This window comes from Meles meles, chromosome 7, assembly GCF_922984935.1.
Source record: "Meles meles chromosome 7, mMelMel3.1 paternal haplotype, whole genome shotgun sequence".
NCBI lineage: Eukaryota > Metazoa > Chordata > Mammalia > Carnivora > Mustelidae > Meles > Meles meles.
In genome coordinates, this window is record NC_060072.1 from 89,283,312 (window position 1) to 89,296,941 (window position 13,630).

A 13,630-nucleotide genomic window follows, 5' to 3' on the forward strand; every position below is an offset into this window, starting at 1 on the left:
TGTATAGTTTTTCAGATCACACTAGTAGAGTGAACTTGTAATGAAATTGAATCACGCAAGCCCGCTTGTGGTTGCGAATTCTCAGGGAAGATTTTCCCCCATTCTCACTTAGAGCCAAGGTTTAAGTCTGGCAATTTTCCTTGCCTATCTCCTGGAGGAGTGAATTATTTCTAGTTCTTTCTTCAACCTAGTATATTATTACCCATCCTGGGTCACAGCTTTGTGCAGATGGTTGCTTATTAGACTCCTCACCTTGGGCAGTCCTGGGCTTTGTTTTCTGTTCCCTCTATCCTGCTTGCCTTTGAAAACCAAAGTTCAAGTTCACCTAGTATGCAAATGGTCTCAAGGTGAAAGCCAGCTTTGCAGCTTTGCTTTCCTCTCTTTTATTCCTTAGTTTTTGACTTGAGCATTCTTCACTTACTTCCTTGGTAGTTTTCTAAGTATTTTGAGTTGCTTCTTCAGCAGAGGGTTTGCTCAGAGAAAGGAAATTCAAACCTCCCTCTCCCATCACAGCCATGCTCTTTTATGTATGTATGTATGTATTTATATTTGAGAAGGAGGAGGGTCAGAGGGAGAGATAGAATTTTTTAAAGATTTTATTTATTTTTGAGAAAGAGAAAATGAGAAAAAGCATGAGCTGGGGGAGAGGCAGATGGAGGGGGAGAGGCAGACTTCCCATGGAGCAGGGAGCCTGATGCCGGGCTCTATCCCAGGACCCTGGGATCATGACCTGAAATGAAGGCAGATGCTTAACCAGCTGAGCCACCCAGGTGCCCCAGGAAACAGAATCTTAAACATACTCCATGCTCCACACTCAGCATCCAGAGCAGAGCTCAGAGATGTGGGGCTCGACTTACATACAACCCTGCCCTGAAATAAAGAGTTGGATGCTTAACTGACTGAGACACCCGGATGCCCCTCAGCCAAGTTCTTCTAAAGAGCAGATGACTCTCAGTCTTTCTAAGCCTCCGCTTGCCATTCACTTATAGCCCCCTGAGGTTAGGCCTCTACCCCATCTTGCACTGAACCTCCTCAGTTAATCATCCCCTTGAAGCATCAGGCTTCAAATTCTCAAATCCTAGACATTCTTGGTTCCTTATCTTACTTTATCCCTTCTCACATTAGAAACCCCCAATCTCTTGAATCCCTGGGGGTTGTATGCAACTGATGAATCACTGAACTCTACCTCTGAAACTAATAATATGCTATATGGTAATTGAATTTAAATAAAACAAACAAACAAACAAACAAAACACAAAAACCTGCCTGCTTAGAACCCTGCCAAGAAAACTGGAGAAAATAACATTTCCAAGTATCCGTCCACATCTATCTCTTCAATGTTACCTGTCTGCCCTGCCACCAGCCCCCTTCACCCCGCACCCCCTTCACCCCGTACCCCCTTCACCCTCTGTGCTGCCAGGCTGCTCATGCTTCCTCTAAATACCAGGCAATTTTACTTCAGTATCTTATTCATACTGCTCTGTCTGCCAGGAACCACCTCCTGCTTTCCCTTGCCCCACACCAGCCTGTCTATCTAGGGGATGTTCTTTGATCTTCCAAGAGTCAGCTGTAGCATGGCCACTCTGTGAAAGCTTTCCCCCCTCTTCAGCTTGTCCCTGAAGAGTTGAGACATCCATATCTCTTGAGTGCCCCCACTGAGCCTTTACCAGTGTGTGTTACAGCATAAACACATGTTGTTGCCTTTTTTTTTTTTTTTTTAAGAGGAGGGAGGTCAGGGAGGGCATAAGGCAGAAGGAGAGAGAGAATTGTAAGCAGGTTGCATGCTCAGTGCAGGGCCTGATGCAGGGCTCGATCTCAGAACTCTGAGATCATGACCTGAGCTGAAAATAAGAGTCAGCAGCTTCATCAATGGAGCCACCCAGGAACCCCTGTTGTTGTCTTTTAAAAAATACTTACCTCTATTATTGTAGGTTCCATGAGGGCAAAGACCATGACTTATCTCTCTTTCACATGCTGCACCTGGTATATCATAGGTGCTCCATGCATGCTTGTAGAACGGGTGAATGAAGATGAGCTATTCCCTTCTTGAGATTAATGAGTCTGCTGCTCACCAAGGTGAACTGAGCCAGGTCCCCTAAGATGACAATGTCTTGGTGCATTGTGACTAAGATGGCAGCCATAACACTGGACAGTCTAGTCAGTGGAGCCCGGGGAGTAAGCTCTGGGGAATCCCATGACAAAGGGATAGAGCAAGGCAAAGAGGAAGTTTGTAGATTGTGATGTGGGTCTAGTCCTAAGATTAAGGAGCTTTACAGAAATGGACACTTTGCTGAAGCCTTCAGGGATGGTCAGAGAGAGGAGCTGTGGGCAGCACACAAGTAGACTGAGCGCCCTAGGGCTCGGCTCAGGACCTAAAAGGGAAGGTAGTCACATCACATGGGAAAGCCCTGATTTGAGGGGATGCGCCAAACCCTCAGGAATAGGGTGTGAGGATATAACTAACCCCTCCCACAACCCATCCAGTCTAATGTCCACACCTTCAGCTGGCTCTCGGAGACCAATCCCTGGGAACACATGAGATGCTATGATGTTGAAGGAGCACAGGACCAGCGGGCTGTTCTTTCAACACTTAATTATATGTGGGCTTGGGCAAGTTGCTCACCTTCTTTGGGTCTCAACTGCCTCACCTGTAAGCTGCACACACACTGACATGCCTCAACCACTTCACAGGATTGCAGTAAAGGTCAAATCGTCATATTGTAATAGCTATTCTTTTTATATCACTTCCTATGTGTCAGAGGCTATGCTAAATGCTCTACATATGATATCCTTGGAACATCTCTATGAGATAGAACTATTTTTTTAAAAAGATTTATTTACTTGAGAGAGAGAGAGAGAGAGAGAGCACAGGGAGAGGGGCAGAGGGAAAGAACTTTAAGCAGACTCCCTGCCGAACGCAGAGCCTGACATAGGGCTCGACCTCATGACCCTGAGATCATGACCTGAGCTGAAATCAAGAGTTGGACACTTAACCCCCTGAGCCACCCAAGTGCCCTGAGATAGAACTATTATCAACTCCATTTTACAGATGATTGAATCGAGGCTTAGAGAGGCAAAATACCTTGCCCAAAGTCAAATACTATCAAGTGAGACAGTGGAGCTGGGTTTGGGGTTGTCGGCCCAGTGTTCTGGTTCCCCAGGCTTTATATTCAGGTACACAGCTGACCTTGCAGTCTAGGAATAAAGCAACCACAGGGATTGGTGAATGTAACTGTATTGAATAGTGTCTTACCTGATTACAGGTCCACCCAGAACCTATAAATGTGATCTTATTTAGAAATAGGATCTTTGCAGATATAATCAAATTAAAATTACTTGAACTCATAGTGGATTGGGGTTGGCCCTGATTCAGTGACTGGTGTCTTTCTAGGAAGAGAGAAATTTGGACACAGAGATACATGGAGAAAAGATGGCCATGTGAAGATGGAGGCAAGGGAATGAAATTATGCTTCCGCAAGATAGGGAACACCAAGGATTCTGGGAACCATCAGAAGCCAGAAGAGACAAGGAAGGATTCTTCCTTAGAGGCTTGAGAGAGAGAGCATGGGCCTGCTGACACCCTGGTTTCAGATTTCTAGCCTCCAGAGCTGTGAGAGAATAAATTTCTATTATTTTAAGCCATGCAGTGTGTGGAACTTTGTTAAGGCAGCCCTAGGAAACTAAGACAGTAACCCAGCACTGTGCACATTACAGCTGGACACCCTAAGAATGGGTGGGGCAGACTTTGAGAGACCAGTTAGATGGACTCCGTGGGGGGTGACCATTTTGGGGTGATGAGGGAGAGCAGTATAAAAATAAGGGGTTTACACATGCAGCTACTGAACCAACTCATAGACTGCGTCTTTGTGAGACTTTGCACATGTGTGTTTGTGTGTGAGTTGTCTGAGGAGTGTGGCTGCAGTCTTGTTTTTTTTCTGGATGTGAGGATGGGTGTTCTTCAGATTTGTAACAACTTAGAAGATGAGGGTTCCATTTGGGAAATGTTGCCCCCCACCTCTGGTCATCCTCTCCACCCCTAGATCTTGGATGATGATGCGCTGTACTTAGAGAGGTTAAAAAACTTGCCCAGGCATTCATGCCAGTTAGTAAGAAAAGGAAAATTCAGATCCAGAACTCTGGTTGCAAAGATTCTGACCTCCTCAAGAGCTAAAACTGTTTCTCAAGCTAAAGAAAGCAAACTCTTTTCAAAAAGATATGGGCGATTGATTCAGTTAACCTTCTTTTTTATTTTATTTGTTTTTAAAGGTTTTATTTATTTATTTGACAGACAGAGATCACAAGTAGGCAGAGAGGCAGGCAGAGAGAGAGAGGGGGAAGCAGGCTCCCTGCTGAGCAAAGAGCCTGATGCCGGGCTCTATCTCAGGACCCTGGAATCATGACCTGAGCCGAAGGCAGAGGCTTAACCCACTGAGTCACCCAGGCGCCACCAGTTAACCTTCTTTAAGTACTTTTTTTTCTAAATTTGAAAGTAACACTTGTTCATCTGTAAAATATTTAGAAAACATTGAAGTGTTTCAAGAAAAAGTAAAAAAAAAAAAAAATCCTGGCAATAACTATTGATAACATCGGGTAATTCCTTTCCAGTCTTTTCCCCATACAGTTATATATTATCAACAAAATTAGAATAATACTGTAAACAGTTTGGTATTTTGCTTGCTCATTTAGCATTATCTCAAAAACATCTCACCTTATTGGTTTTTATAAATATAATTTAAAATTACTAAATAATGCTCCATCCCATGGATAAATAACTAAATTTATTTATTTATTTCTATTACTGCCTCCTTAAGGGTCCAGATTTTTACGATGATAAAAATGCAGCTGTTAACATTTTTCATACATACTCGTCCTCATCTCTATTATTTCTTGGAAGACAGACAAGGAATAATACCAGCCCATGGGTATGGATTTTAAGGCATTTGATATATAATGTCAAACTGTTTACCAAAAGGTAAACAGCAGAATGGGAGTGCCTCGCGCAGCACCTCCCCAAGACTGAGCGCTAGCATTAAAAACCTGGCTCTGTTCTGCAAAGGGGCACCCAGGATGTGATCACACAGGTTGCCCCAGGCGGCCGCGCGGGACAGGGAGGCGGGTTGCGAGGACCCCGGCGGGACGTGAGACGTGATGGGGGCTTGAGGCGAAGCAGTGGGGATGGAGGGAACAGGAACACACGCACGCGACCCGTATGGCATTCGATGCGGAGGAGGGGGGTGGGTGCTGATAACTGTGCGCGGGGCGGGGTGCAGGCCAGGATGGAAGCCGCGTGTCAAACCCGGGCCTCTCAGCGGAGCGCTCGGCACCCACCCGTGAGGTGGCCGAGGCGCGAGCCCCTCCCACCCCTTTAACAGAGACACTCCCCTTTAAGGCGGGCGCCCGCGCGCGCCCGGCCCCGCCCTTCGGGGGCGCGCGCGGCGGCCGCGGCGCCGGCTCGGCCGGGAGCGCACGTGCCGGCGCCGGGCGGAGGAGAGGGAGGCGGGAGCGGGGCCGACTGAGGAGGGGAGGCGCCGGGGGCGCGCGCGCGCGCGCTGGGCGCTGCTGGGCTGCGGCGGCGGCGGCGGCGGCGGCGGCGGCGGTTACTATGGCGGAGTCGGCCAGAGCCTCCTCCTTCTTCCCCCTTGTCGTCCTCCTGCTTGCCGGCAGCGGCGGGTCCGGGCCCCGGGGGATCCAGGGTGAGTCCCGGGCCGGGGGGCGGAGGCCGGGATGGAGAGAGCCGGGCGAGGGCGAGGCCTCGAGCCGCGGCCCCTGGCTACAGCGCGCCCCCTCCCCACGCGCACAATATGGCCGGGTGGGGGGCGCGGAGGAGTCGGGGTGACCCGCGGTCGGCGTCCCCAGACCTCCGAGGCGCGGCTGCCCCGCCGGGACCGAGCTCACGCGGGGCCCCTGGGGACCCGAGCCGTCTTCCAGGCGGAACTGGATTCGGAGAGCTCTCAGGGTTGCACTCCCAGCACCCCCTTGTTCCATAGTGGGGAGTGCAGGCTCCCTTCCCTGAGATTCGGAGGTCCGTGCTTCTGCCATTCAGCATGTCCAGGGGCGGGGGTCTTCATTCCCTTCCTCCAGATGCTCTTAAGGGGCGCCTTTTCTCCCGCCAAGATTGAGGGGTTCAGGCGATGGGTGTTTGCTTCTTTGAGGTATCCTGATGTTGCGAGCCCTTGCGCACCTCAGATGACAGGGGAAGGGGTCTCTAACCTTTCCTTCAGGACCTGCATTTGGGGTGTCTCTTTGCTTCCCTCTGCTTCCTCCCTAATGTTCTGGGAAAGGGAGTCACATTTCCCCTTCGCGCAGCCCCTTTGAGTTCAATGGGGCAAAACCCCCCACATACACATGCCCGTTGGAAGCGAGACCAACAGGCCCCTAAACGTTTTTGGAGCTTGGCTTTGGAATCTCTCTAACCCTAGGAAACCTGGTTCCAGAACGGTTAATCTGCATCTAGGTGTATTTGCTTTCCACCTCGCTTCCCCCACCCCACCCCAGGGGGCCCATTCAGTTAATCACTTTGTGGATGCCTTTCAGGTGAAATCCTAGAACCTCTCTCCAACCCCCAAGATTATTTAAAGATCCCACCACTGGACCGACTTCCCGGCCCTTGGTCAGTACTTATTTACCTTCCCACACGATCCCTTTTTCCAGCCCTGCCCCCCCCACGCACTCCTCCACCCTCACACACCCCTTACCTTCCAGCCCCCACAGCCTTCTGCTCCCTGACACCACCCCCACCCTTCTCACTATAGAGGTGGGTACCTCTCTGTGGGACACTCGACTGGGTGTGTTGTTTATGAGGTTTTGGGGGCTAAGAGGAGCACATGAAACCCTAAAATACTTAATTTAAGAGACTCGTCTGAAGTGTGTCTTGGCATTGGGGGAGAAGATGAAGGTTATATTTGGCAGTTATATTGAAGTGATTATTGACCCACAGATGGATCTGGGAGAGACGATCAGGATTGTATTCGCTCCCGATGTACAAAGCCTGGGCTTTGACTTCTCAGCAGCCCCTAACCTTCCAGCTATGGGAGATCAAGTGTGTGTTCTGTGGCTCTCCTCTCCACTAAAAATAATGATTCTCAGGTGGGTTCAGGCTTCTTTAATAAACCAGACAAACAAGAAAAGACATCATCCTACTTTGGAGTCTCAAAAACAAGTTCATTATCTCCAGCTTTGATATTTGTTCCCAGTAGTGTAGCCTGTGCAGTGGGGTCTTTGTTCACTGGCTAATGCTTCTGTTAAGCACCTCGTGTGTGTTCCTGGGTCTTGCTGCTCTGTGCATGGGTAATATGCCGTGGGGTCTGATAAACATGGTGAAGGTCTACGAACAGGGACTGACAGTTGGGGTAAGATAGTGCTTTTCGTGAATTATGTCTGCTGGGCCTTATTATGGGCCATGTTTTTGGAATGTGTAACATAATGTTATTTCTCTAGTAGGATAGTAAATAAGGAGACTCAGCCGTCAGGTTTGTCATTTTCTCTGTGTCTGAATAAATCTTTACATTCTTTCCATAGAATTTTTAATACTGTCCCTAATATAGTTAGGTTTTTTTTTAACAGCTATTTCCCTGTTGATTGGGTGTAGTGACTGGGATTTTTCTTGTGGTGAGCCTAGTTAAGAATGTTTAATTGGTAATCCAGCTGGTTCTGAATAGGGCAGAGTTCATTTTTTGTAACCTTCCTAAAATGGATGTTTGTTAGGGTGAGGATGGGTGGGCATAATAGGGAGTTAGTTTCTTTTTTTGGTAAATTGGAAATTAGGTTGTGTGTCCAGCAAACATTCTCGAAGGCCTTTAAACTTCTTGGCCAGACGCTACAGTTTTTTCCGGGACACATGTAGTTGCCAATAGTGCATGCTACAAGACCACTGTTGCAAAAGGCTTAAAGTAAAACGTCAGTTCTGGGAAAATAGAGGCTGTGGGATTAACAAGAAGTTGATTGCTTTCCTCCCCTGAGCTTCCTCTGTGTACTCCCCTAGGTGAGCTGAAGGAATGGCTGAGCCAGGCAACTCTGATAGCTGGTACTTGGACATGACATGAGGGCAGCAAGGGATAGGTGTTCCTATTAGTGCATTAACTGCAGCTTAGTAAAAGGCCAGTGACAAGGAGAATGAGTGCCATGTTATAAGCAGCATCCATTTCATAAATATAACTGGTTTTAAGGTCTCACTTTGGGATTTTCACATCAGTATTTAAAAATGTAAAGTTGCATTAGTTAGTAGTGGGAGAACATGGCATAAATTTCTTAAGACAAAAGGAACAAGGGAGACGTTTGAGGTTCTGAAAGGAACATTTTGGATTTCTATGAACAGACTTAAAAATACAATTTTAGGCCAAATCTTATAACTTTGTTGAGTAGACATGGATTTGAAATACAGTAAAAGTGAACTCTTGTAGAGAGAAAAAGAATCTCTGGTTGATTTTGTTAAAAGAGCTCCCGGAACAGATGTGATTAAAACATAATAAAATGGCTACTCTGGTTAAAGGTTGGAGCCAGATGGAAGGAGGAAGCCAGATCTCAGCCCCAGAACTTTGCTCGCTTACAGGTTGTCCTTGAACAAGTCACTTGCTTAACCTTTCTGTGACTGCCTCAGTTTTCCCCCTGTACAGTAAGGAAATAGCCTGTGTAGTTCTTACTGGGACATTTGTGAGACTAACTTACTGATAGCCAGTTGGCTGGGGGGTATTTTTAGACACAGTTTCTGACTTCAGGGAACAAGCGATGTTGGGTTACTTTTTATCTTATGGAATGGAATAACATACTCTTGGGATTGATAGAAGCACCACAGGCCACAGTGTGGTTAATTTCTTCTGATTTGTGCATTTTTTTGTAGACCGTTTCAGATTTCCTCAAGTTAATTTCTGTCTTTTGACAGGCTCTTACATCGTAGACCGGGCAGCGTACCTGTGCTAATCAAAGACAGTCTGGAGGGAGTGACCTGCTTTAGGTTTTATTGGTTTGGCAACGTTTTAATTCTTACGCAACTCTGAGTATGTTTATGGCACTATGTAAATGTTACATAAGAACATGGAGGCTGAGAGGTGGCTGGAATGGTGCCTGTGAACACAGGAAGGTTAGACTGAGGACTTCATCCAAAAGGACCTTGGGAATCTGCAATCAGCACAGGAAGAAACTGCACTTCATTTTCCTCCAAAAACCTTTTTAGATGATTGTGTCTTTCAGGTGGACTGCCGTGTTATAAATAGGTTTATTTTCCACCGGTGAGCTAATTGTAACCTTGCTACCAAAATATGAATCAGTAAGCGAGGAGCCGAGGAGCCGTGCTGCTGCTTTCGGCATGTCCTGTCGAAGTTGCTTGTTGCATTTTGGAACAGGAGTTGAATTGCGTTGCAGTCTGCTCTTATAATAACTCAGGAGTACAGGGTGTTGAGGTGGAATGGAATTCTCAGTTTGTGGTGCTTTAGTCTTCTTTATTTTTGAAGGTTAAATTAGAATACCAAAGTGGCTCTTTTGTTTTAATTTCGAAATCCTTATTGTTTACTGTTCAATTTTTGCTCAGGGCAGCGGTGAACATTAATTCTGGAATCCCGCCTCTTTGTCTTGAATTCTTGTGTTATTCATCTGTTACAGTAGGAGTTGATGTAAGAGGGTCTTATCTCATTTTCCTCTCTGTGTTTATGAAAAGGAAATCCTAGAGTCCTCTTTCTCATCCATCCCTCTGACACTGGAAGTGCTGCTGGCATCCGTAGCCCATCATTTCTGCCCAGACTAGGAATGCTGAAGCCTTTGAAGGAATGGGCTCCTCAGACCCGCAGTCTGATCTGCATTTCTCCCCTCGTGGCCAGGTTCAGATACCTACCTATCTGCTCCGGGCTTTTGCTCTCAGTGTCTCTTGCACGCGTGGCTTGACCTGAGCTTGGGCTCCCGGAGGTACCATCCCTACTCCTGTCTAGTCTCTCTGCCTGCGGGCTTCTCCATCAAGGATAAATGTAACACCAAGCAAAAATACTATTTCAGAGTGTATCTCTCTTTCCCTTACTCAGTAGAGCTGCCAGCATTTGGTTGAGCCGTGGAGTTTGCGTCCCAGACCATCTGACCTGCTGTCTGGGTTTTGGAGACAGTGCCACCTCAGGCAGCTCTAGGGATCTTTTCAAGTTTCTTTCTTCTCTCTCCACTTCATCCTAAGCCTGCATTTGTCTTCCTAAATATTTTGATTTTAACATAATGAAAGTAACTGCCCTTCCCTTTAAAGTGTCAGTCATCCCTGATATTTGTACAATTGCATGTAGGAGATTTCTCTATTCATTAGGTTGGGTATGTGCCTGGAATGGTTCTTGGCTTGGGGAAACAACCCTGAGAGAATAAGATGGGCAAAAATCCCTAAGTCCCTAACTGTCATGGAACTTAGAGTAGCAGTGGCTCAGACTGAAGATAAATAAGTAAACACAATTCTCAGTCTTAAGTGCTCTGGAGAAAATAAAACAGAATGATGTGCTACAGTGTGCTGAGAGCTAACATTTCACATCTCTCTCAACTTCATTGTTTCATCTGTAAAAGGAGGCTAATACAGTCAAGTGTCATTATTCGTGGTACTTACGGTCTATAAAGTTGCCTGGAACACTGGATTAGCAAATACTGAACCACTGCTCCTAGGGGAAAGATGGGGTTAGGTTCCTGTGAGCCAGTGGTCACCACCTTTTCATTGACAGATCAGTACATAACCTTGCTATGTTGTGTTTCTGGCTAAAGACACCTTATTTAATATATATTGTTGCTTAATTAACCTTGAACTTAAGGCCAACAGGTGCAAGCCTGAATGACACTTACCTGATAACATGTATTTTACTCTGCCAGGCACATCACTGTCTCTTTGAGCTTGGGAATATTGGAGAGCATTTTAGCCCTATTCTTAGGGGCCATTTTATTTTATTTTATTTTTGAAGATTTTATTTATTTGACAGAGAGAGAGACAGTGAGAGAGAGCACAGGGGGAGTGGGAGAGGACGAAGCAGGCCTCCTGCTGAGCAAGGAGCTGGATGCGGGGCTTGATCCCAGGACCATGACCAGAGCTGAAGGCAGATGCTCAATGCCTGAGCCACTCAGGGACCCCTCGGGGGCCATTTTGAACAGCAAAATTCCCACCCACCAAAACAAAAGTATAAAAAAAGTGAGAAGCATGGCACAGAGTATACTATGGAAAGAACACATACTTATAGTATGAAAGCTGAAACGAGAAGGCAGAGCATTGTCCCCTTGTTCACCATCAGCTCGGGACATGTGCATTGGGGACTAACATTTTTTACCACTCTGCACATGCCTGTGAATGACCGTGAAAGCACTGAGAGTATTGATTTTGGGGTTACAGATAAACTTTAATGAAAATGGAATCTCTGAAAAATGAGTATCACCTGTATTTTGTTAAAGCCATACAGATCATTGTGGCAGGGATAAAATTATATGGAATTCCAAGGATTCCTAAATTATGTTTCACTGAACCAGAATTTGAATATAGAGAGAGGTCCCATTTCTAGCCTGTAAATATAGTTACCTGAAGTAAATATATATAGGTATGTATATATAGTGGCCTAAGTGATCTATATATAGTGATATATAGATGTGTAGTGATCTCAGTAGATATATAGTGATCTAAAGATTCCTTTAACACATATTTATTGAGCACCTACTATGTGCCAGGTACTATTATAGGTGCTAGAGATACAACAGTAGGCAAAAGGACATGCAAATGCCTTCCTTCGTGAAGCTTACTTTCTGGCAGGTGAAATAGGCAATAAATATAAGGTGATTCTTTCTACCACCATCCACCCTCTGCTCCCTCCCCCCAAGCATTCCTCCTGCCTTTGGATTATACCACCTTCCAATTATTAAACACCAATCTAGCATGCCTTGGAGGGATTTTGCAGATGTGATTAAGGTCCCAAATCAGTCGGTCTTTAGCTAAGGGGATAGACCTAACTAGTTAGCTCTTTGAAAGCAGTTTTCACAGCTGATTGCAGAAGAGGAAGTCAGAAATGCTCCAGCTGGTTTGGAAGAAGTAAATATCTGTGTGTGACCTGCCCATGGGGGCCACGTGGCTAGAACTGCGAGCCAGCTCTGAGAGCTGAGAGTGGTCCCTGGCTGTCAGCAAGGAGGCAAAAGGGGACCTCAGGCTTCCATCCACAAGGTAGTGGAGTTTGCCAACAACCAGCGAGCTTGAAAGAGGTCTGAGCCTTGGAGAAGGCAGCCCTGGCCAGCACCAGTCACACTGGGCCTGGACTTCTGACCTATAGAAACTGAGATAGTAAATAAGTGGTGTTTTTTAAAGTGAGTGAAGGTGAGTGTGTGTGTGTGTGAGTGTGTGTGTGTGTGTGTGTGTGTGTGTGTGTGTGTGTGTGTGTGTGTTGGCTCAGATGGATATGTGAGGAGAAGGAAAGCAAGAAAGAAACTAAGTACCCAAGATAGGCTCAGGGAGACTTGAGACCTGGTACTCAGCCATGCTATTGATGGACCTGCATGTGTGTCCTTTGACTACATGTGGCCTTCACCCACTGCCAGTTCCCTTTTCCTAGATAGTTGTGAGTGAGTGGAGGAGAGAGATTGTGGGTACTTTGGAGATAAGTTTTTTAGGTGGTTACAGTGTTTGAGCTGAGGAATCTGAACTGAAGCATATCTTTTTTCATTAAGTAGTCGTGGTGAACCTGCCTTGCCCTAGATCTTCATGTGTTGTCTTGGTGTACATTTGTATATTACATTTTATAATTGTGGTCCGTAAGATTGAATTGTGTTCATTTCTAACATCCAAGAGCAAGCTGAATGGTGAGAGAGATACTGAGGAAAGAGTCTGTCCCTGCCCTTAAGAAGTTTACACACAAATGGACTTTTTGTTGAAACAACCACAAGACTAGGAAGTTTAGACCCTTCTCATACAGTGGATGACAGTAGTAATAAAGGCATCTGGTTAACTGAACGCTTACTGAATACTCAGGTATGATGCCAAGGACAGTTATTCTGTGCAGCTGCTCTGAGCAGTCTTATCCCCATTTTACAGGTGAAGTACTGGGGCACGGTGAGGTTCAGTGGTGGGCTTGATGTCTGTCGGACTCCCAAAGCATGTGCTGTAAATCCTGTACTCTCCCATATCCTGCGAGGACTGTGAAAGTAATTTTCTAACCAGCCTCTGTTTCTAGTCTCCCACTTGTCATCCATTGTGTTGCTGGATTTAACATTGGAGGGTATGCCCTGTGTCTCATGATTCCAGTGCTTTCATGTGGCCTCCAGGATCAACCCCAGGCCCCTTAGCCTGGCATCATGTTGCGTCTGCTCTGGTCTCGTCTCCCTTACCATCCTTGTCTCTGACTGGGACCTTGCATCTGTCCGTTCACCGTGAACCTAATAAGCATTGTGTTTTGCTTGGCCTCAGCCTTGTTGTCTTAGCCAAAGTGACCATCCTCCAGTGTGGGACCGTCTTTGTCCTCTTGCCTTCCCCTGGTCCATGGTTCCATCCTCTCTGCTCTTCTCTTTGGTCCATCTGCTCCTCCCACTCTCCCAGCCTCTGCCCCCTAAAAATGGATGCTCGGAACTGGCTTATTCTTTCTATGGCTTTGTCCTGTCACAGAGCCTTGCACATTTTAAGTACTTAATAAGTTGTTTAATTGAATTCATTCAGTTC

At 46.3% G+C, this 13,630-nt stretch overlaps 1 protein-coding gene across 2 annotated transcripts in view; it reads left to right on the plus strand.

The window, feature by feature from the left end:
* Positions 1 to 5,512: 5,512 nt before the first annotated feature.
* ACVR1B (activin A receptor type 1B) overlaps positions 5,513 to 13,630 on the plus strand; it is a 34,704-nt gene continuing 26,586 nt past the window's right edge. Inside the window, exons 1-2 of one of the 2 annotated variants that reach the window (XM_046011721.1) lie at positions 5,582 to 5,693; positions 6,938 to 7,086. Coding sequence is in view for 1 of the 2 variants with exons in the window: in XM_046011720.1 (XP_045867676.1) it covers positions 5,603 to 5,693 (91 nt within the window). In the remaining variant the exon portion in view is untranslated. Of the gene's footprint in view, positions 5,694 to 6,937; positions 7,087 to 13,630 lie in introns of both variants that reach the window. The other variant, XM_046011720.1, reaches the window with a different exon arrangement.